Genomic DNA, 24389 nt, shown 5'->3' on the forward strand with positions numbered 1-24389 from the left:
GTTACGCCCTATAGTGTAACGCGTCACATACAGACCAATTATAAAACATACATATCCAGCAATTCCGTGCATTGACATACAAAGCATATAGAAGACATACTTAGTCGTAACTAGTCGTGCTTATATATAAATCGGTATGATTAATCGCAATTAGCGAGATTTCCCAAGCGACGCGGCGGGAATAAAGTCCCGGACATGTGCAAAAAGCAGCCCGACGCTTTTTTTTTTTTTTTTTTTTTTTTGAGTTACGAGGAAGTTACGAGGAAGGGGCATTGGGAACGCAAGCGAAGTCTATATGATTCAGAAACCCATGCAGTAGCTTGAGTGACCAACGTTGCTCAAAGCAGGCGCCCGAATGTTCATCCGTTGCTCCCTACAGGATATCATGACGTCATGGGTTCTGAATAAATATAAATTTCTCTCTGACATTTTGATACATCAGGAGAGCAAATGTGTCGTGCGTGCAACGCATCGGGCTACCGATAGCTCCTCGTAATCAAGCATAACAATTCATAACGCGCGCATAATGCCCGCACGACGCATATCCTGTGTTCACCGGGTTTATTAGAATGATCAAGAGAAGTTTAATTTTTTAAACTATAATTTGAAGAATGACATAAGTCAAACCTATTTTAACTTGTTTTAATTTAGCGTAAAAATGCCAAATAAAACTGAAAAAAAAAACACTGTTTGCCTACATGAATGTCATATGGCAGCGTCAGGGAGGTTGGGACCCCAGCCTGGACCATCTCCTTTTCCTTTACCTCCGGCCGCGGTACATCAACTCATGTTTGTGACGTCAATTCGTTTTTTACGTCACCAAAGCATGCACAGGACGTAATCATCGCAACTTTTGTCTATGACGTCACCAACTCATATTTCTGAGATCATGCCGCGGCGGTGACGTGTGGTTGTCCAACAAAGCATGCGCAATTGCGTCGCTCTTCGAAAAGTTCGTTTCTGCGCACGCGCATTGCAGGCAGCTTTTACGGCAAGACGCGCTTCTTTTGAAGAAACAACGAGTTTGTCTTGTTTTTTCCAGAATCTGGAGAGGCCTGCCCACGTCCAGAATTTCAGAGGTGGCAGACGGTGCGTTCATCAACGACTGCATCTTGCGCTACGTGCCGACGTCGACCGAGTACGTGCTGACGGCCTCCCTGAACGAGTTCGTGTCCCTTCGCCGAGTGGCCACCCTTCAGGATTTGGTGGCCACGGCGCCAAAGGCGACCGCCCTGACTTTCCTCAGCTACCCGTTCTACGGACAGCGTCCGTCGGCGACCGAGTTGATCACGCAGACCAACGTGCTGCGGAGCTCTCTGGTCGAGCCTCCAGGACTTACGTCCAGAGTCCTCGTCAAGGCGCGTCTGGTCATGGAGGCCGGCTCCCGAGTCGCCTTCAGCCTGCACGATGTGAGTCGCTAAATCCGTATGGCCCCAGGGCAGTGGACAGGGGGCGCCTCGTTGGCTAAAGTAACTAAATATGGCGGAACTATGAGTATCGCTTTTTTTTTTTTCTTTTCGCCACCAACTACTCAACGGCGGGGAAGGGGTGACATCCGTTGAAAGTCCGAAATAATATACTGCAAGTATACTACTTCAAACTTTTACAATGGATGCATACATATAGACTTTAAACCACACCAGCAGACAGCCTGTGTGCATACCCGATTAAAAAGCCGATGCGAAGGATGGCGGCCACATGAACCAACTATGGCTGACAAACGCCAACTTTTCAATCAACTAAAACTGTAAATTAAATGAATTCGTACACTGGCTTTAATAAAATGTCTTCTAGTCTTAAAAATGATTGCAGAAGGTTTCTGGTTAGTAGTGAAATCGCCTTTTTTTATGTTGATCGATGCACCAAGAACATAGTCACTGTATATGGCAAATTTCAAAGAAATATGTTTTTATTGTAACTTCATCTGAAGGTGTTGCTGTTGATCACATGGTGTCGGAGGTACGTATATAAGATTCTGTTCTAGATCTTGGCTTTTACTTTGCTTTTAGTTGTAACACGACTAAAATTTGCTGACGTTTATTAGTACTATCTTCTACCGTATGAGTGTGCTGTTGTTTACTTTTCCTTTTTGCTTTTGTTTTGTTGAAGTGTCGTACGTGGCATTTTGTTGAATTGTAGCTGGTTTGTTATCATGCAGATATCTTGAGTTGCTTAACTTTAGGGGGCAAATGGTTTATTTCTGCCCCCTACTCGATAAACCGCCCCCCCCCCCCCCCCTTCCCCCTTTGCAACCAAAAAAAAAAAGAAAAGTTTAACGCGCTTGCGGAGCAGCGATTTTGCGGAGCCCCGGGTTGGGGGAGCGACATATATTTCGTTCTGCGTTCATTACACCGATGTAGGATAATCAGGAAGCTTCTCGAACCTTCGGACGATATGTTTGCCAGATATATATGTGTAATGGCGTTCTTTTTTTAACGCTAGCGCAGTTTCGAAGTGCCCGTAAATGAGCACATGTATAAGAAAGTGTCGGGAGTTAATGTGGCTTCACTCTATACTAATCCATTCTGAACTCCCGTTTTAGGCGCAGCGCCACTTGTTCGACCCCGAAGAGGCGTGCCTACATCGTTACGACCTGGTCGTGAACACAAGGGCCACATCGACGGAAGTCGAGAACACCGAGTTGGACAGTCACATGCGCAAGTTGGGGCCGAAGCTGTACAGTTCGCCCGTCTGGCAATTTTGGCTGAATAGGCAGCAACCGAGGCCCACTCCCCTGAGTCTGCTGGGCGGCCGGCGATGACGAACCGCTTTGAAGACCCCGTCTGTCTTTCCAGACTATAGGAACCAACGCCCGATGTAGATAGCAAAGCCACAGTGCTGAACCATAGCCTCCTATATATTGACAAAGCCTGGCAGATCGCCGCGACAAGAGGCCGCCGAAATGGGAAAGGTGGAGCGGCAGACGACGGATAAGAGGAGAGCCGGATGAAGGGCGCCCCGCTGCGGCGAGACGCCGAAACACACTTCTCCTGAGTGAACAAGTGTGTTTCGGGTCTTCGCCGCTGCAAAAGCTGTGCGCTGACGTTTAGGTTCCCCGAGAAATGGTTCTTTGATGCTCTGTGCTACCAGCTCCTCGCGCTCCAAATCTGCGACCGGGTACTCTATAGCGCCGCCGTCGAACTGCCAGGCTTTGTGAGTATAGAGGGGGCCATGGAATTCAAACTTTCGGCATCATCTAAAGACAGGTTGGACACGAGTACTGCGTCAGCGTAGAAACACGAGTTCCAGCCGAAGGCTGACGAAGCACTCGTGCGCAGCCTCTGTCCCGCGCTAGCTTTCTTTTAGGCGACGCCGAAAAAAATTCAGTGTTGTGGCTCTCTTATTCAGGGGCGCTAAAATCATTAAACACAAGGTCGCAGCCGAAGTTTACGAAACACGCCGATTATACTCTTTTTTTTTTTTTCGCCGAAGTCCGATTGAGGCATTTCGCGAACTTTCGGCTCCAAATTTCTATTTGGCGAGTCTAGCAGAGCCGCTGCTTCTCAAACGCACTTGCATTATGGTGCCTGGAACGCGTCTCCAACTTGAGTTTTTGGCGTCTTATCCCGCTCACGCATCAAAAGTTGTCCCGAAATGGAGACAAATGACGTCAAAAAAAAAAAAAAAAAAGAAACGAAGTGTCACGTTGTCGATTGTCGCGAACCTGGCGGTTGGTCGTAGAAGTGCTGTCGAAGAGCACAACCGGACGCGAGTTTCGCTGTCGTCGCGGGGTTCCAACTCCTGACTGCCGAAGCTTCGGTGGGCTGTCAAGCTGGAAAGCGACCTGCAGCAGAACAGGCGTCTGCCACATCCACCATCGCTTGCTGTGACGCCGCCAGGATCGCGGCCGGCGACACCGTGACACTTCTATGACGTCATCGGGTGGAAATCCAGAGAGCACCGTTTTTGGACGCGGTAAACACACCAGCCGGATACGCGTTCCAGGCACCATACCTGTACCAGGGGCCTCCTAGATGACAAGGTCATAGTGCTGAATTTTCAACGCCACCTACGATGAAAACTGGCGATGAAAAGAATTCATCACTACTGCCTTGTTGCCTCGTGAGGTGTTGCTTGCATGCAGTCTGTGCTGGAAGGATTTAGACCAGAGGATAACTCTTGATTTGGAGCGCACGGGGGTTTTGGACAGTCGTGACAAAAGAAATTCACTATTTGGCGGGAAGCGAGGACTTTTGGGATTTATTGGAGCTTCCACCAAACGCAAGTATTGTGTTTCCAGCATTTGCCCGCAAATGCCCGCGTTTTAACATAAACTATTATTCTTTATCGTATAATGTCTTGTTTTTTTATTATGTAATATTTTAATTGACCACTTTTCTTAATTGAGCGAGTGAAAAAATTGCGAGCAGATCTGCCACAGCTGTGTATAACTGGGCTCCTGGATTCCGGTGTTTATGACGAACAATTCTACGATGAAGATTGTCATCTAAATCACTGAGATAACCTCTGCGTATATTGGAATTTCCGGCTAAATATTCCTATAGCGAACAGTGACGAGAGAAAAAAAAAATCAATAATTCAGCTGAGCACAAAGGCAAGATAAATTGCGCGTGTGATTTTCAACGACGCGCACTCCTTCGTTTGGTGTATCCCCGAGTTTTCTGGATTACCTGTCTTCAGAACTTATACAGAAGTCACCTGGAAATGTGCAGTTGTTTGTAAATCAAACCGTCATAGGCAGAATCGGGTTTATGAGGAACGCAGCGGACGGCGATCTCATTATACTCCGTGTCACCAGTTGCGTGCAGTGTATACGAAGGCAACAGGCGAGGGGAGAAAGGGCAAGCACCATACTTCGTTTCACCTTATGTTGTACCGCAGCGAAGGCTAGAAACGCGAGCTCATAGCGTTGGCAGCTGCCCTTGGTGCACGTGAGCTTGTGCCGCCGAGATGCGCCCTAGAGCAAGGAGCTCGCGCTCGTAGCCTTTCCTGCGGTACAACACAAGGTGATACAGAGTATAGGAAGGCTGCAATGCAGGTGAAGGCAACGCCAGGCGAAGGCAACATCGTAGGGTTATTTTATGCAGTCCAACTACTTTCCAAAAAACACTCCTAAGCCGCCGCCATGTTGCTGATGCTGATGCGCTGGTGCGACTCTCGCGCCCCATATCAGCCTGAAATTGTCTGCCACTCTCTCGTACTGGAAGCCTGCTCAGCGCGGCTCTCCGCCTGTTTTTCGATGGTGTAGTAAAACGTACATGGTATTTAGTTTCATAAAAATGCCATATTTTGCAAACATGTTAGCTACTTGGAGGACGCAGGCAACACTGACATAAAGTCGTTTCGCCTTAGCCCAACGTTACTAAAACCACTCAGTTGGGAAACTGCCATAGAGCCTGCTCTGAAAAAGTGGCACCGATCCGTACTCGAGAAACGAGCTAAGGGCGATCCCAACGCCGCCATTTCTTTCGCAGTGGTCACTCGAGGAACTGCACGCGATTTCTATTTTGGCTTTAATCGGCCATTTTGGCGCCGAAACAGATACGGTGGATGGGGTTTCAGGGGTGCCACCCCCGTCTCCCAAGCGGACGCGTCGCGAATTACTACCGAAGTTAGGATGCGCCTAGGTCGGGACGCGCTACCTGAAATCACTGTTGAGACATGGTCGTATAAAAACAATATTAATTGTGCCGCCAAACCTTGCAAACTAGAGAATTCAGAAAACATCACGCGCCCTTTATTTTGTACTAAACTCTAATAAAAGTTACCACAAAAAGAGTTTTCTCCGTTGTTCTTACGCAAAAACATGTCTTCTAAAAGCTCAAGGTGACCACAATAAAGACAAAAGATAAAGAGTGGCGCTGTTGTCGTATTTAGCTTAAAGTCCCTGTATCTGGGAAAAGTGGCGCATTCTTTTTCCTTCTCCTCTAAAAACCCTTCTTACCCCACCTCTAACTTCCGGTTTGCGACGGAGGCGCCCTCTGGAATTTCCCCAGCGTCTCGACGTCTCGGTCAGCGGAAGCGGGCGAGGTGCCGATCGTGTGAACTTGTCATACAAGTGTGGCAATGACCTCATATAGAGCCCGCATTCGCATCTGACCGCCCTGAAGCCACTCTATAGATCTGTTCGTCCAACGTTGCATCCCGAAAGTACTTTGGATAATCGTCCCTACCGAGTTGCATTAGGTCAGTGTCTTGCTAGTGTTCGGCTTCACAGGAATTGCAAGTCGTTTTGAATCATCATATAAAACCGCCAAATTGCAATTTTATTCTCCACGATTTCAAATGATTGACTACTTTTTAATACGTGTCCTTGGCGAGCTTTCGGGAGGTCTTGGCCTACGGGTGTTAAAAACAATTTGGCGGCCTAGAAAGCAAGATACTATTTTCTTTCTAGTCGGGGAAGTGTTGATGTGGTTGACGCTAAGCTAGCACTTTTAAGCTGCCTGCAGTACTAGTAATGATAAAAATCGCTACGTATTTCTGTGCATGCTGTAAAAATGTGCGACACCGCGGGCCTTTCGCTACGGGGCTACGCAGTGCCGCTACTTTTCCGAGCGTATAATTTTCGTTATTTTATTTGATGAAACCGTTTTTAGAAATGAAAACTCCGTTTTTGTTTAGTTTTGTTACTCTGTAATTTTATCAGAGTGTCTGTATCTTTTCTGTTATTCGTTCATACTAAAAAAAATCAGGTTTAATAGCGATTTACGCTGCTTTTAGACTCCTGGGCCAGCGTCCTGGTGCAGACTTGGAAACTAGCGCTCGGTTGCAGCACCTAGTTCTCGAGTCAAGCAATTGCTGGTTATTTCAGTAAAAGGGAATGAGGCAAAAATAATTCAAATCACACCCAGAGAACAATGCAAAATAAGCGAATGCGAGATCAAAATCTCCATGAATATACACAAGCACAGAAATTATGTTAAAAAGAACAAAATCAAGGTCACAATTATATTTATTTCACAAAACTGCCAGCCAAGTAAAAGGCCGCGGCAGGAGCATACACAGGCTGAGTACATAACAAAAAAAATCACAAAATGAAAAAAAAAAAAGATGACACGGAGACACACCACACACAATCAAAATGCTTTCTTGGCACTTCACAAATGTGCGGGTAGCTTTACTGACAGGTGCAGTCATTTTTAAATATCATAAAATACTGTTGTGGCGGTGCTGCGAATGGGAAGACGACGAAAAGGAAGACGGTTTAAAATCCCAGCGTTCGGCGTTCAACGTTCATCGCCATCCGTCCTTTTTCTCGCGCCTTCTTCCTGTCTTCCTTTTCGTCGTCTTCCCATTCGCAGCACCGCCACAACACTGCCCCCCGACAACACATGAACCTCGTCCCGAGGTGGTGCAAAAAAAAATATTCAGTCAGGTTGATAGGGAACCAGCCGATCAAAATGAACTACGTGAACTTTCCGGCTTAGCAGGTGCCGAACCCGGTACACGACGTCGTTTAGTCGCTTGACAACTTCGTAGGGGCCTTCCCAATTGGGCTGAAGTTTCGGGCAGCGACCTTTGGTGCGGCGTGGCTGGTGCAGCCACACTTTGTCTCCAGGCTGGAGTATGCGACCCGAGCAGCTTCGGTTGTAGCGGGTTCTTGCACTTTCACTGCTCAGGTGCAAATGTCTTCGTGCAAAATCGTGCACACAGTTCAGTTTCGTTCGCAGGTGGCGGGAGTAGTCAGAGTAAAGAACTCTGCGTGTTGTCTCACGCGATGGAAGTACTGGCGTGCCAAAAGTGATGTCCGCAGGCAGCCTTAGCTCCCGGCCCATTAACAACATCGCTGGCGTGTAGCTTGTCGCACTATGAACGGCTGACCGGTAGGAAAGTAGGAAGAATGGAATTAGAGTGTCCCAGTTGTCCTGGTGCTCGTCAACGAAGAGCGAAAGGTATTGCTTGAGTGAGCGGTTGAGCCTTTCTACCATGCCATTCGACTGAGGATGCAAGGGCGTGGTTCTCGTCTTCCTGACTCCGAGTGTCTCACACATGCTCTTGAACACTTGCGACTCAAAAGTCCGACCCTGATCAGAGTGAATTTCCAGTGGTACCCCGTATCTTGGAACGATGTCTTCCGTCAAGATCCTGGTTACAGTGTCTGCGTCGTACGTTCGTACTGGAAATGTTTCTGGCCATTTGGTAAAATAGTCAGCAATGACTATGACGTACCGATTTCCTTGTGTCGTTTTCGGTAGTGGACCTACAACATCAATTGCCACTCTTTCAAACGGGACACCGACGTTGTAGGTTACCATCCTCCCCCGGCTTCGTGATGGTGGTCCTTTACGCGACGCACAGTGGTCGCACTTTTTACACCATTCGCGCACATCTCGAGTTGATCCAACCCAATAGAACCTTTCTCGAACTCGTTGTAGGGTCTTGTATATCCCAAGATGTCCGCCAGCAGGGCTGTCATGAAGTTCACGCAAGACGGTGTCGACACGGACTTGAGGTAAAATGAGCTGAAGCGTGCTGTTTCTTCCGTCTTTGCTCTCCCAGCAACGATACAGCAATCCATCCTGTAGAATGAGGGAATCCCATTGTGCCCAGTATGCTTTCACGACGCTGTTGTATGGTGCAACCACGTTCCAGCTGGGTACTTCTCCCACCCGCTTCCACTGCAAAATAGGTTGCAAATTGCTGTCGTTTTCTTGAAGCACACGGAGAAAATCTGCAGTCCAGTTTGTCGGGTCTTGGTCATCTTGCTGGTGTTCTACCATCGCAGGGCACGCAGTCGTTTGGGAGGACGACAACGGTTGGCAGTCCAATGGAAGGCGCTGCTCGCTTTTCAGGCATGGGCGACAGTTGCCAGACAAGCAAGGTCGCCGCGAAAGTGCGTCGGCGTTTGCATGTCCCTTGCCAGGTCTATGCTCAATCCTGAACTCGTATTGTGCCAGCCGCTCTAACCACCTAGCTACTTGGCCTTCCGGGTTCTTGAAGTTTAAAAGCCAAGTGAGGGATGCATGATCAGTCCTTAAGAGGAACTTTGTGCCGTACAAGCAATGATGGAAATGGGTCACGGCTTTTACAACTGCCAAGAGTTCCCTTCTCGTAACGCAGTAGTTCTGTTCTGCCCTGTTTAGAACTTTGCTATAGTACGCAATTACTTTTTCGGAGCCATCCTGAATCTGGGACAACACAGCACCCAAACCGACGTTACTCGCGTCGGTATCGAGGACGAACTTGCAGTCTGGTCGAGGAAATCCAAGAACTGGAGGGGCGCTAAGGGAATTCTTGAGTGTGAGGAAAGAATCTTGTGCGTGTACACTCCATTCGAACGCCGTATTCTGTTCCGATAAAGCGTACAGCGGCTTGGCAATTGTCGCGAAACCTTTTACAAATCGCCGGTAGTAGGTGCACAGTCCAAGGAAGCTTTTAACGTCGCGCTGATTTTGAGGTCGAGGCCAGTTTCTGACGCACTCTGTCTTCTGAGGGTCCGTCTCCATTCCTTTTTCAGAGACGATGTGACCGAGATAATGCACTCTCTTCTGAAATAGAACGCATTTCTTGGCATTCAGCTTCAAGTTTGCCTTTCTCAGACGGTCAAATACGAATGACAAATTACAAAGTGCTCCCTGGAAAGTTTTGCCGTGCACAAGTATATCGTCCAGATAAACCAAGCAAACATCGAGCGGCAGGCCCTTTAGGACCTGGTCCATGAGACGCTCAAACGTTGCAGGGGCATTACAAAGGCCAAATGGCATTACTTTGAATTGCCACAGACCATCTCCAGTAGAAAATGCCGTCTTCTCGCGGTCTCTTGGGTCCATTTCAACTTGCCAGTATCCGCTCCTGAGGTCTAATGTGGAAAACCAGGAAGACCCCACAACCGCGTCGAATGTGTCATCAATCCTAGGGAGTGGATAGGAGTCCTTCTTGGTCACATCGTTCAATCGTCGGTAGTCAACGCAGAACCTCGTGCTGCCATCTTTTTTCTTTACCAAGACGACCGGCGACACCCACGGGCTCGATGAAGGCTCAATAACATCTTGTTGTTGCATATCTTGGATCATCTGGCCGACTTCATTACGTTTTGCCAACGGAATTCGCCGGGGCTGTTGCTTAATCGGAGCTGCATTTCCTGTATCGATGCGGTGTTGAGCAGCGCCTGTCCGTCCGGTCTCCAAAGAAGAAGCAAACACATCTCTGTATTCGTTGAGCAAACTCAGGAGATGTGCTTGTTGTGCTTGATCAAGGTGGCATTTGGAGCGGTCTGCTAGATCCAGCAAGGAAGCCGGCAATTCCTCTTGTGTCATATGGACAAGATCCTTTCGTGGGGGAGTAAAGCTCACAGCACGGGACCACTTCGCAATGCGACACCCCTTCTTTAGGTGGATAGGTTTATCCGTTAGGTTGGCAATGCGGATTGGAACCTTTTTGTTGCCGAAATCTATTAGCGTTCTTGCTATCATGATTCCTGGAACAGTATCGCACGTGGCGTCTCCTTCAGCGACCGCAATACCATCCGAGCAGTTATTGCCGTCCGTCACCCAGACAACGTTTTCGCTTTGTGGAGAAATCAAAGTGGACTTGGAGCATAGAAGGAATCCCCCGCCGTTTTCTAAAATTGCTCGTTGGCTGTACAAGATGACGTGTTCGTCACTTGCGTCCAATGTGTGACTCTTGAGATCCAGTGAACAACCATTCGCCTGTAGAAAATCGAGTCCAAGGATGCATTCCTCAAATATTCCAGCCACAAAGGCAACTTGCACAAACTTTTGCGTGCCAAAAAGAAATGTAAGTTCACATGACGCCGTGATTGGCGCTGTTTCTCCTGTGACAGTGCGCAGTGAGCACCCAGAAAGGCGTTTGTATGATGTTACGGGTGTCTTTATTCGTTCATATACATCAGTTCTTACGATTGTGGCGTTGGCTCCGGTGTCAACAAGCATCTTACATGGTACGCCTTGTATTTCCCCATCCACAAAAAGCCCGTCTTTGTCAGCTCGTAACTTTTGAACTTGCAGCGTTGGGACCGGCTCTCTCTTTTCTTTCTCAGCCGAGATTTGGCCGGTAAGCTCGGCTGGAATTAGTTTTCCGGAGTGGAATAGCCTTTTTCTTCTTTACTACGCCAGCTGCAATATCTCTGGATGTGGCCTTTTTGGCCGCAGCGCCAGCATGTTGGAGATGGCCTCTGATGAGGTGGCATCCCTGTTGCCTCGTGAGAAGTTTGCCGATCCGTGTTGAGAAGCGGCACTGGAGGTAAAGCAGATGACGTGCCTGGCTGATAACCACCTGTCACTGTGACCCGCCGGGTGGCTCTTACTGCCCTCGTCGTTGCCTCCACCTCCATAGCTCGTGCAACAGCGTCACGCATGCAGGCAGGTGACGACAGGCGGACAAACTGTTGTACTTCAGTGTCTCCGATTGCGTCTAAAAAGTGTCCCACAGCCACAGAGTCCAGTGTCGCAGTTGTGCAGCCTTGATACGAGAGTCGCGTAAGCCTCTCGATGTCAATGGCCAGTTCAGACAACGATTCGTTTCGTCCTTGTATCCGCGTTCGGAGAGTGGCGTGGTAGAGCCGCCCGAGGTGCTTCTCACCGAAGCGCCCTTCGAGTGCTTCCTCAAGCGCCTTGTAGTCCCGCTGGTTGCCAGGAGGAAGGTTCTGAAGCAGCTCCAAAGCTGGTCCTCGGAGTGTAGATGCCAGGAACGCTCCTCGCGAAGCGGTAGTCCAACCATTTAAGTCTGCGACGAGATCAAAATGCACTTGAAAGGCATTCCAGGGGCTGCGTCCATCATAGGTGTCGAGCTTGACAATCATCTTCTGCGACGCCAAAGCCAGCTGTTCGTAAGCATCCCCCGAAGGTAGTATCTGCTGTCTGTTATCATTTTCGGTTTCTGCTGGGGCTTGCAAGGAGAGATCTGCCGCGCTAGCAGTGCCGCCTTCGCTCGTACCTTCAGTAGTCTCGCCGGACCGCGATGGTGGGTGCAGCGCTCCTCGGTGTCCCGTGGATTGGCGTGACGACCCGGTCCCAGGTTGATGCTGGAGTTGCGCGGAAACCTCCCGACGTAGCTCTGCTAAAGCTCGCCGGTCTTCGTCTCGGTGACGATTCTGCTCCTCTCGCAAGCTGGCCAACGAAGCTTGTAGCGCGCCGATCGCTCTCATCACCAGGCCAGGCTGAGAGGTGTTGGGATCTTCCATAACCCCACTTCTGACACCAATTGTTAAGAAAATCAAGACGGTTTAAAATCCCAGCGTTCGGCGTTCAACGTTCATCGCCATCCGTCCTTTTTCTCGCGCCTTCTTCCTGTCTTCCTTTTCGTCGTCTTCCCATTCGCAGCACCGCCACAACAATACTTATGAAGCCCTTACACCTTCTAATGATGTTACTGGTACGGTACATCTGTAGACAATAAATTGTACAAACCAAAAGGAATTAAATATTGAGCTGCTTGGCGAGACGGGTCTGCAGGTATCCGACTTCAGATGCATACTTAAGATAAGGATGCACGAGTGTGTTATATGCTGCAAGTTTGGCTCACCTTGTATGCTAAAGAATCCATCAGCTTGTGCATTATGTCTGACACCAACTTGAAGCCCTGTAGATGCCAATGAAGTGTGCATTCTACAAGCAAAAACTACCCCAATTCCCCAGTACCACATTGAAACCATGGGAAACACAAGAAAGATGATCCTTAAAAACTTTATCGAGTGAAGGTCATGTAATGTTGACATTTGTTGTTCAGGAGGTTGAGGCTCTCTTGGCGTGCCTAAGTAGTTGTTGCGTTGTGGTCCTTTCTTTGTAGCTTTTTTTTTTTTAATGCAGTTTTTTTTTTTATATATAGCCTCGCTTCCGGCAGTAGTGGCCCGTTGCTGTCGCGAACTTCCATGAGCTGGGGCTGTGTACTTCGCTACAGCGCCAACAGCGTTGTCCTTGCCCAGCCTGCGTCTTATGAGAACTCCTCAATCCTGCGCTGGTTGTGGTCAGATGTAAGACATGAGTGCCGGGTCTTGGGAAGGAGTAGACCGATCTCACCAAGCGTTCAACGCATGCGTGACGCCGCCATAACTTTAGTTCACAGGGGGCAAACGGCATTGCACAAGAGGGCTCGTGCCGTCTCGTGCTTAACACGCGTAGAGCTCCAGCGAGGTTGTCGCACGTGCAGAAAACTAATCATGGATGAAGAAAGAATAAAACAACTAAAACAGGGACAACACAACCACATCTTTCATGAATGAAAGATGTGGTTGTGTTGTCCCTGTTTTAATTGTTTTATTCTTTCTTCATCCATGACTTAAACCAACACGCTCTTCTCCCAAGCAGAAAACTAATGTTCCCTCGATGCATTGCGGCAGCGGTGGCGTAGTCAAACTGGCTGGTGAGACGCCGGTCTATTGGAAAAGTATAGGGAGTATTCACTGGACGCCATATTTGTGGGTGCTGTTTAGAGCGCATGCTCAGAACGAGCTCACATCAATAGGTTGCTAAGACTGGCACTCTTGATGGTGCGTAATGCACGTTGCAAAAGAACTGTGGAAGCTCGCCATCAGTACGCGCTCAGCAGTCGCGCACACGGCTATGGCCGCCTGTGAATACTCCCTATATTTACATTAACGACGTTCAGTAATAAAGGTAAGAGCGAGTTAGTCGTGGCTGGATTGACTGGCTGAAGGCTCGACCGGCTCGAGACTGGTACCAGACCGGAACGCACGTGCAGTCCGGGCCGGGCACGAGGGCGGCTTCTTTGTCTATCGTCACCAGGCACGCTCATTTGGGACCCGTCAAAGGTAATAGAAAGAAGAGGGAGCCGGAGGATACCACGCGCTCGCATCCCACCATAACCTTGAAAGACCAAGTCTCTTGGTTTAGAGTAGTTTAGAGCAAAATAAACAAACAACCTGCTTACAAAAAAAAAAAAAAAAAAACGAGAGCAGTTTAGACGGCAATGGCTATCAGCTAATATTAAAAAAATACGCAAAAGTTTACCACTAGAAGCACAAGACTATAGCTAACATCAAAAGTATGCAAAACAAAGCCTAACATTAGAAGCGCACAGTTCCTCACCCACAGCTAACCTGAAATAAAGATAAGTGGTTTAACGCCGAAATGCAAGGGCTTCAAAAATACGCAAAAGAAAAAAAGGAAAGAGACGAACACAGCGACTCCCCGCCGTATCTATAAAACCGAATCCCGTAGTTTGCGCTAAGCCAAATTCACAGTTACTACAACAAGAATAAGAACGGCTAGGGCAAACGTTCAGTCCAACCCATCCTCGTCGCCAGTGTTTACTTAATAATTCCGTTTATTATCGGAACACGGTGCGCAACGCCAACATGGCGACAAACGCCCTGCTCGAACAACGTCTTCACTTCGTCGTCTTTTGTCCTCTGCTCCCAACTGCCGTTGGGCTGGCTCCTTGGACATAACACTACCCACTGCCTCCCTCCTATCAGATCGAGCAAGAGCGTCGTCTGTACCGCGCGCAGTGTCTTGCGTTCAAACGCTGGATGCGGGCGTTCGGCAGATATAGAGATAGGCGGCTAGCCTTTGCATCTACCCACTAATCCTTCCAATCAGAGCTCTGCACTCTGACGTCCCCACTCGCTTATCGCCTTCTTTCTCTCTCTCTCTCTCTCTCAGTTTCTCCCCGTATATGGCAGTAAAGAGGAAGAGGGGGGAAAAAGAGAATGAAAGATTAAAACGCCAGCCGCATGTAGCGATCCAGCGTGACGGCCAGCAGGCGAACTCGAAACGGCCGTTAAGATGACAAAAGAAAAGAAACAAAACCAGGGAAGAGCGGCCTACGTTGAAGCAGGTGTATGTGCATTCGCGCAGCTGTCTGCCACCGAGCCCAATTGCAGCTAGTCGTTAGAAGCCACGTCGCTGATCTCCGGGTCTGGCTGCGCCTCTTTTTTTAACTGTTGTATACATCGCCGCCACGTTTAATTTCGAGCGCACTCACTTCAGAGTGAACAGAAAGGGTGAGTGATATTTGACAGTAACTAAGATTACATATGCTGCTTTTTTTTTTTTTGGCACTTTTTGTTTTTTATGCACAGTGTTCGGCAAGATGCCATTCCGCGATGCCGTCTCAGACGACGCGCACTGGTAACCGTCTGCTTCGCACACGTTATATTCGTCTGCCAGCAGTGATGGTCCAATGGGCTCGAAAATTTAATGCCCTAAGTGTCTTCCAATTTGGTATTTGGGATTGACTTATAGAGCTGCAGACGACTTTAGTAGCTTCTGTAGCGGCATACGTACATGAAAACGACCTAACGACGCGTGTTGGTATTGTAAGTCTCTGCTTTGCGCGCTTTAGTCTTCTGCAATCGAGCCGATAGTCCATCGGACTCGAAAATTTAATGTTTTGACTCTCGCCCTAGTTCTAATATCGGGTCGGCATACAGAACGGAAAACGATTTTGGGTGAGCTTCCCCGGCGATATATCGGTATACGAATGCAGAAACTGACATTAAATGGTAACGAATTTAGGACGAAGAAAATAGCCGTTTTATGTTTCCATTGAGCTAACAGCTGGGGTTCGAGGTACAAGCTCCAATCCACTACATGCGGCTCTTCTCATACTTTAAACTGGTAATAGTGCCCTGAATTATACGAAATGTTTCATCGAACATTGCTTTAAAAGCTTTCGTGAACGGCTAATGGCACAGAAGTATTGGTGCCATATGCTTGTCTTGCACGTAACGTCGTAACAACATGCAAGGGGTCATCCCTATATGTTCTCGTCAAGAAAAACCAAATCGATAGTTTGAGATGTTTGTTTCGGAAGGTAAGCGCTCAGCAGCATGCCCACCACTATGGCAGCTGGTGTGACGTCGATGCAAGTCAGTGTGAAGGCGCTTGTTTTCTCAAGGCTAGCCTTTGGGATAATAATTAAGCTTTGAATACGTTGTTCGTAATTACTTTTCGTAAATTGTAAAAAATAAACGTACCTACACTTGCTGCGTATAACCGGATCCATTAAATCGGTCAATTTTAGAAAGATTCGGATCATTCAACTTCCACGTGTCAGGGCGGTTTTTCTGTTTCGTTATCAGCCGCAGTTTCAGCCTGCCACATTTGCGACTGTAATTTGTCATATCCCAGGGCCTGTAAATCGGCCCTGAAATATGCTTCTTTTCTAAAATTTCACAAATATGGTAGTTCCATTTAGCGACCACATATGACGGTATTCCAACATGTGTACATGTAGTGAAATATGTCTTAATGTACGTATGTGATATAATGCGAAATGGCAAAGTTCGTTTAACGTAACACGGATATATCAGACCTGCTACGGCAGCTGTCCGAGTGCATTGTGAAATACGTTTTCGGCCTCTTTTTGACGTATCTGTTAAAAATAAATACAATTTGTTTTGTATGTTCACTATGTCGCTTTTCTCTCGGAACGGGCTTCCCTAGTATTCCTGACATATCCGTCAAACTTGTTTTTTAACCTTCATGCTTGACCTTTCTGTTTTCGTTGGGGCTAACAAATATGTTGAGGAAATGAGTCATGCGAAGTGACGTCATCGATTCAAAACGTTGGGAAAACAATTCGTATTTAGACAAATTGTTTTACACGCAATTTATACATAGGTCTCTTCAGATACGGAACTCAATGAGGTATACAGCCGCATGGGCGACCTGTTCTCCCTCTTGTGTCGCAAGATTTGTAAAAATAAAAATAGCGTCTGTTCAGAAAAAAAAAAGAGAGGGACAGGGAGAGTAAGTGACGTTTCAATCGCCGTGGGTGATTGATTGACATATCCGGTTTTCGAAATACCTTTGGGTTTGTGTCATTGTCTTTAGTGTTTCTTTCCTCTGCATATTGTCAAGGAAAATGCATAAATGTTTTGAACAAAATTGGGCGCTATATTGAGTGTCAGTTCTGCTTCGACATTTTTAATAAAATAAATTCAACGGGCGCTCACAATGTTCTGTCTTTGCTTTACGAATATTAGTCCTTAGATTCATGTAACGCCATGTTCTCAAAATTTCGAAATTTATCACCACCGCTTACGTCACATTCACGCGGAATTTCAGCGTTTGGCGATGCGTAGCGTATTCAGGCAGGTTAAAAATAGGCTTTCATTTTCTCTTTTGTATTAAGGAAAGAGCTGCGTCTTCCATTGATTATCTGCAAGCACGTATGAAGCGACGTTGATACGAAGTCCTTGCAGTCGTGTTTCGGTGTTTAGTGCGAGAGAAATGGGCAGTGGAATTTTATATGAGGGTCTAGGAACCTGGTTGAACTACACATTGGACGACATACTTTAGTATCTCCCGAATGTCTTCGGGCGAAAGGAGAGCACCTTTGCGATGGGCTGCAGCGCCGCGCTGCGACTGACCAGTGTCCAGGTTAAGCGCGGCGTTGCCCAATCGCGGCGATCGGCGATCTTGCCGACTTTCTCGCCGAGTGTCCAACTTAGGGCCGCTGGTGTTTGTTTGTGGCGAGCCAGTATGTGTCAGGATTATCCACGTAGTCATTAAGCCACACAGTCCACTGAACACTCGCCGTCATTTCAATCAAAGCTTTGTAAACGTACATATATGGTACTGGCGTTGTTACCTCTGCAGTTTGTTAGAAAGTTTTGGTAAACCGTTTTGATACTTCCGATTCCCCCGATAAGAATACGATACATGCCAAAAGGCGGCGGCAGAGCTTCGGGTATGGTGACTGGAGTCATCGGAACGATCTACTAAGACTCTCTATAGATGGAAAAGATAAAAAAAGCCCCTTGAGAATCGTTGCATATATGGCCCATTTGTTTTATCGTTCCTCTTTGCCGAACAAATTATGGTGCTGAGACTATATCATTGTGAAGGATATGATTGACTGGATAATCGAAAGGAACCTTTTTGTGTAAGAAGGAAAAACGAAGGCTCAAAGCTGATCCTTTGTCAGAGGGAAGGTGTCCGCGGTCCTCTGTTTTGGTGGTTAGCTCGGTCCCTTACTGGCCGCACAAAAGAGGTCCTCATCCAAGGATTCCGTTCCGAGAGGTTCGCCGTCTCAGCAGGGGTACCTCAGGGGTCCGTCCTTGGCCCTACACTGTTCTCCAGGGACACCAACAATACACCCCAACCTATCGACACGCACGTAATCCAATTTGCTGACAGCACCATTCTGCTTGCACGGACTATGTTTCACGCAAGCTGTCCAAACGTTCAACGGCACCTGTGTTTAGTTCAGCAGTGGTCCGACTCAAACTGCCTTCTCAACCCATCCAAGTGTGCAGTCATGCGGGTCAGTCACAACCGCGGCTCAGGAGCCCCCTTGTACTCCGTGTCTGCAGTTCTTTATCTTCCATTGGTTACATTATCACCAATTCTAGGTGTGACGTTCACCCCTGACTTAGCTTTCATACGGCACGTTCCCAATGCTGTTGCCTTTTGGGATTCGTGACACGGGTTTTCAAAGCGTGTGGCCCTACCACCTTCCATGTTCTATACACCGCGTTCGTGCTTCTGCACCTCGAGTACTGTACTGCTGTGTGGTGCCCACATCAAGCTAATTTGGTTGAATCCTCGACGGCTCGCTCGAAGGGACGTACCTTGCGACCATTCCAAGGGTTAACGAGAGATCGGGGCAATTGTGGATTGTCATAAAACAATTGCAGACGATAAGTTTCTAGATTACTTTTAAAGAGACATGAAACGAGCTTTTTACTTTCATATAATATTGGTGATAACAAATCGACGTTCCGATAAATGGTTTTTTTACTAGCTCCAACATTATTTAGTTATTAGTTATGATTTGTATGTATTATTAGTTATCAACTGGTACAGCTCGCGCCGGTGCACGTCCTGGTAGTTTACCGAGAGCGCTCTTTGTGGTTGTAGCAGCATTATATTTATACGAGTAAATAACACGAGGGAGAAGGTAAAATCCTAACCTAAATAATTAAAAAAAGATCTAATATGCATGCTTGCGTACGCATGCATGCACGGAAGCAACCTTCCCCACCCGATGCTGTTAAGCGCCCCAATTTTTCTTTAATTAATAAAAGAAATCTTGAAGAACTGTAGACCGTTTAATTAGGCTGCATGACCGCGCCCTCCCCTTCATCAAATATCACGTGAATATCCGAATTGTGCTATCAGTAGTTAGAAGTAAAGTAATTTAAATATCGAATGTAAATAAAAATTGCTTTTACACCTGTCGGCCGTTTATTCGTCCAAATTGGGGAACTTCATTTCATTTATTCATTCATTTATTGTTCCCTTAAAGCGCCCTGTAGGGCTTTACATAAGGGGGGGCTTTGGCAGCAAACAAAAACAAACAAAGAAAGGAAAAAACAGGATTAAAGGTTGCTAAATATCGAGAAAAGTGGCAAGTGCAGCTCTGAATCCAGATGAGTCTTGAATTGTAACAATATGTTCTGGCAGAGAGTTCCATTCTGAAAGTGATAATTGCAGTGGAGAGAATTTAAAAAGGTTGGTCCTTGGTGTTACCAGATGAACTTTCTGAGAGTGGTCTGTACGAGGAGAAATGTGATGAGCCGCTGGACAGTACAATTCTCTCTTTAAAGGGGCCAGATAATACAAAGCGTGCAATGAAACTAGTCTGGTCAGTTTCCTTCTTTCCGCGAGCAGTGGAAGGCCGAGTTCTTTTTTTAGCGTAGTAATGCTAGTGTGTGTATAGTTTTTAAGAATGAACCGAGTTGCCCTGCTTTGGATCGACTCTAATTTCTGAATTAGGTAAGCCTGGTGGGGGTTCCATGTTGTAGATGCATACTCGAGCTGCGGGCGAACAAGGGCAGTGTAAGCTACGAGTTTTGTCTCCCGGTTAGCCATATGTAGTGTTCGTCTCAAAAAAAAACCGAGGCTTTGGTTTGCCTTTACAACGATCTGATTAATATGAGCTTCCCATGATAAGTTTGACGTGAAATGAACCCCGAGATATTTGTACGTGTGGACATGTTCAATGGGTGTATTAAAAAGAGAGTAGCTAAACACTGTGGCACTTCGCTTAGTGTTGAAGTTTAAGAATTTTGTTTTTAGGATGTTGATTTGCATTTGCCATTTTTTACACCATGTTTCTAGGGTAATCAGGTCATTTTGAAGTTGAATGCAATCACTAATGCAAGATATTTTCCTATACACCACACAATCATCAGCGTACAAACGGATGGTTGAAAGAATACTATCGGGTAAATCATTCACGTACAAAAGAAAGAGCAATGGACCCAGCACGGTCCCCTGCGGCACTCCCGATTTTACTTTCTGATGGGATGAAGATTTGTAATCATAACAAACACTTTGCGAGCGATTAAAAAGAAAATTCGATATCCAGTCTATCACGAATGGCTCCACTTGGAAAGCACGTAATTTTAGAACTAGTCGATGATGCGGCACCTTATCGAATGCTTTTTGGAAGTCAATAAAAATTGCATGCGTCTCAGTTTTAAAATGCAGGTTACTGTGTATATCAGTTACAAATTCAAAAAGTTGGGATTCGCAAGAGTGAGACCGACGGAAGCCGTGCTGGTTTACAAAAAGTAGGCTGTTGGCTGACAGGTGATCCATGATATTTGAAAATAAAACATGTTCCATTAATTTACTCGGAACACTCGTCAGAGAGATGGGTCGATAGTTCGTGAATTCATTCTTTTGACCATTTTTAAAGACCGGGGTGACTTTTGCCCTTTTCCAATCAGCAGGTATTTGGCCACTAGTTAGGGATTGCTCAAAGATAGAACAGAGGATTGCGGAAGATTCACATTTGCTAAGCTTAAGTAGCTTCGTCGTGATATTGTCAGGACCGGGGGCAGAATTTGTTGGGAGATGTTCTATTAGTTTCTGAATTCCGCTCACAGACATAGTGATTGGGCACATTTGTGTGGCTATGTCGTAATTAGGCGAATGCTCTGGTAAGGGGAAAATATCTTCAGAAAACATCTCGCTAAAAAAAAACGACTGAATTCCTCGCACACTGCACCCACATCGAGCTCGTCTCCCGCAGGATTAGTGAATCGGTGAGGCTTCGACACTTGCTTAGGGTTAACCGCTTTCCAGAACTTTTTGGGGTTAGCTGTCATAAGGTTGCGGAGGTCTTCGTTGTAAAACTTGTTCTGCGCTCGACGTATCTCTGTCTTGCATACTAATTGGAATTCGTCATACTTTGTCCACGCAGAAGGGGACAAAGACAATTTAGCTGTTTGAAATAGTCTCCGCTTTTTATTCAGTAGTCGTTTAAGGCGGTTCGAAAACCAGGGTTTCTCAATAGAAGACTGTATATTTATTTTTGGAATAAACTGATCACATAGATCAAGTAGCTTTTGTTTGAATAATCTCCAGTTTTCGTGAACTGTCCTAGAGTCAAAGCCAACCATGTAAATACTTGAAAAAGATTGCAAGCTACGACAGAAGTCATCGACGTTAGCCCTGGAGTAATCATAAATAGCTTACTTACATCAAAAGTTACAATTCATTGAAAATTAATAACTTATTTTAAAAGAAAACGCTTTGTAAATGTTTGTATTTGTATTTGTCCTGTAAGTAGCGTCAAATGTGCCAGTGTACAAGGCCCTAGTCTCGAGCGGCCCTTGGAAGCGAACAGCGGCGCAGCACTGAGGGGGGGGGGGGGGGGGGGGGGGGGGCGGGGGGGGGGATGTGGTGTATAAAATGGGAAAGGGGGTTTAATGGCTATGCGAAATGTTATTCTCCAGGCAGGGAAAAGACTCGCATAGCCGGAGCACCTTCTCGTGGCACGTGTCTTGCGCGTTTCCACAACAATGGTTGACGGTACCTGTAAGAAAACGCCTTTATCAAGGGGATTTATTTGGGACGAGGACGATTCGTCACATGCGCACTCGTCACAGGACGATTGGTCACAGGACAATTCGTCAGATAAGAATATTCTTCACAGGATGACCTGTCACGCGGGCAACTGGTCACATCGATCGGGCAGAGGAAGGTAGTAAATAGTAAATTTCAACAACTGCCCAAAGTCCCTGATGAGGAGTTTCACGACTTCCCACTGTCACATAATCCAATGGTTAAAAAAAACTAATCACACAATACTCATCCGTTTTTTTCTTGCATTATATTATGAGTCTTCAGCAAGTTGATCTAAGTTGCTGGCTTGAACGAGCAATATTCTGACTGGCAGTCAAATCAGTTTTTGCTTTAGCCTTGCATAAACCTATTCGACGAAACCAATACTTATCGGTATTCGTTCTGCTGAATGTGTACGAGTACCCCTCGTGCAGCATCATGACTCTACCTCTCTTTGTTGCGATCACCTCCATCCTTTTGAATGTAGTCTGAGTTCAAAAATAGTCGCTCTTATATGGCCTCCGCATTCACCATTCGGGACGGACCCAGAAGCTAAAACGTCTGTTACAAATTCTTTGACCTTGGGAAGCGAGACATGCTATGATAAGAGATGACCCACTTTGTCAGGCCGAGCCAACATTCAGTGTTCGGGACCGAACCAGAAGCTAACACGTCTGTTACAAATTCTTCGCCTTTCAGAAGCCAAAGGCATACTAAGATATGAGGTGAGCCATTTTGTCCGCCCGAACGAATTTGAACAATACATTTTGTCCGCCCGAACGAAATTGAACAATACATTTTTGGGGGTGACGAACTATTGTGGGACCGGTTGGCCGCGTGACGAGTCGTCCTATGACGAATGTTCCAGTGTGACGAAAGTCCTGTGACCAATCGTCCTGTGACGAGTGTGCATGTGACGAATGGACCGTATCCCGATTTATTTGGCGGTACTTATAAGAAACGAGAAGCGTGAATTTTGTCAAGAAACTTAAAATTCGACTAAGGCCCCTTGATAAAGGCGTTTTTTTTTTTTTTTTTTTTTTTTTACAAGTGCCGCCAACCATTGTAGAGGAAACGCGCAAAACGCGTGCTACGATCGTGTGCACCACCGCCATTCGCTTCCAAAGGCCGCTCATTTTAGTGCAGCGACGCCATATGCTTCCAAGGGCCGCTCGATACACGGGCCTCGTGCACTGATGCATTTGACGCTGCTTGAAAGACAAACGCAAACACACCGAACTTACGTTGAACTAGAGTTCCTGTATAGGGAGTATTCACTGGCGGCCATATCTGTGTGCGCAAATTCTAAGCGCGTGCTGATGTCGAGCTTCCACAGTTCTTTTGCAACGTGCATTCCGCACCATTGAGAGTGCCCGTCTTAGCAGCCTATTGATGTGAGCTCGTTCTGAGCATGCGCTTTAAACAGCACCCACAAATATGGCGTCCAGGGAATACCTCCGCTCTTTGCCGAGATCCGGTCACGCGAGGAGCCGGATTAAGTGCAGTGCAGGAAAGTAGACGTTGCACGCGCCCCGGCGTACTGTACGTTCCCCTGCTTTTGAGCGCGCCGCGAGCCTCGAACGCGCGGCGCCGCTATTCGCCGATTTCAGTCACGTGACGAGCGGGATCAACATGCCGTGCAGGAAAGACGGCGCTACGGAGATGAACGCGCAACTCTGACTCCCGTAGGGAGCCTATTAGCGCCGAGATGTATCGGTGGCGCCCTCCTATGGTTTCCATCCGTGACGGGGGGGATGGGTGGCCGAGTGGGCTAAAGCGCACACCCAGCTCGACGCGCGTGGAGCGAAAGCTCGGGCTGCAGAACCCAGGGATCCTGGGTTCGAGCCCCACCCCTGCCCGTTTCGATCTGGATGAGCATCGTACCGGCGTGCGGTCGTGTATCACTACTGCGTGGTGCACGTTAAAGACCCCAGGCTAGCGGTTGTACTGCACTGGCTAAATTGCTCATCTGCGAGTGACTCGTCGCAACTTTAAATGGCAGACCAACTACACGCTGTATAAATATACCCACAACCCCCCCCCCCCCCCCCAAATTCCATCCGTGACGTCACGACTGGGATTCGCCTTGCCGTGACGTCACCAGTTGTTATCCTGGCTACTTACCATCAGGTGCGACGACGAGTTCGGTGGTGTGTTTAAAAAGCACAGTGGAAGCTAGGAGCCATCGCAATTCGAACCTAACACCGTCAAAGTTGACAATCTGACAATGCTCATACGCCCACGGTATGGCCAATCGTGGAAAGCTGACCGCAGCGACGCTTTCGGTCGCGCGCGTCGCTAATACAGGAACTCTAAGTTGAACTGCACTGCAGCGTCACAAGCGAGCAGAAAACGCAGAATTCTATCTCTGACGTGACAGTATAGTTTATTAAAGTCAACACATTGCTTTAATTTTTTTTAACTCAATGTTGAAATTAGTTTTTGTATGCTTTATCTACCCCCCCCCCCCCCTTTTCCCCGCCCCCCCCTCTTTTATTTTACCTACTTTGAAGGAATTTTAGGGGCATTCTGAATAATACTCTAAACAAATCTATCAATTCTTATTTTGCATCTTTACGCGGCAGTTAAATTCCGCACTGCGATCACCTTCAACAGCCATTAATTGAGGAAAAAGAGTGGTTTGCACTCTCGTGAAGCGCGCTAAATTTCGCTTTCCGCTATGCCCTTCTTCTTCGCAAA

At 47.1% G+C, this 24389-nt stretch overlaps 1 protein-coding gene across 1 annotated transcript in view; it reads left to right on the plus strand.

Moving 5' to 3' along the window:
* The window catches only part of LOC121838082, a 41487-nt gene extending 36685 nt beyond the window's left edge, over positions 1 to 4802 (plus strand). Inside the window, exons 4-5 of the mRNA XM_042294132.1 lie at positions 1043 to 1409; positions 2543 to 4802. Coding sequence (XP_042150066.1) covers positions 1043 to 1409; positions 2543 to 2761 — 586 coding nt within the window. The 3' untranslated portion in view covers positions 2762 to 4802. The remainder of the gene's footprint in view (positions 1 to 1042; positions 1410 to 2542) is intronic.
* Positions 4803 to 24389: the final 19587 nt, after the last annotated feature.

This window comes from Ixodes scapularis, unplaced genomic scaffold (genome assembly GCF_016920785.2).
Source record: "Ixodes scapularis isolate PalLabHiFi unplaced genomic scaffold, ASM1692078v2 PGA_scaffold5__190_contigs__length_132052651, whole genome shotgun sequence".
Taxonomy (NCBI): Eukaryota; Metazoa; Arthropoda; class Arachnida; order Ixodida; family Ixodidae; genus Ixodes; species Ixodes scapularis.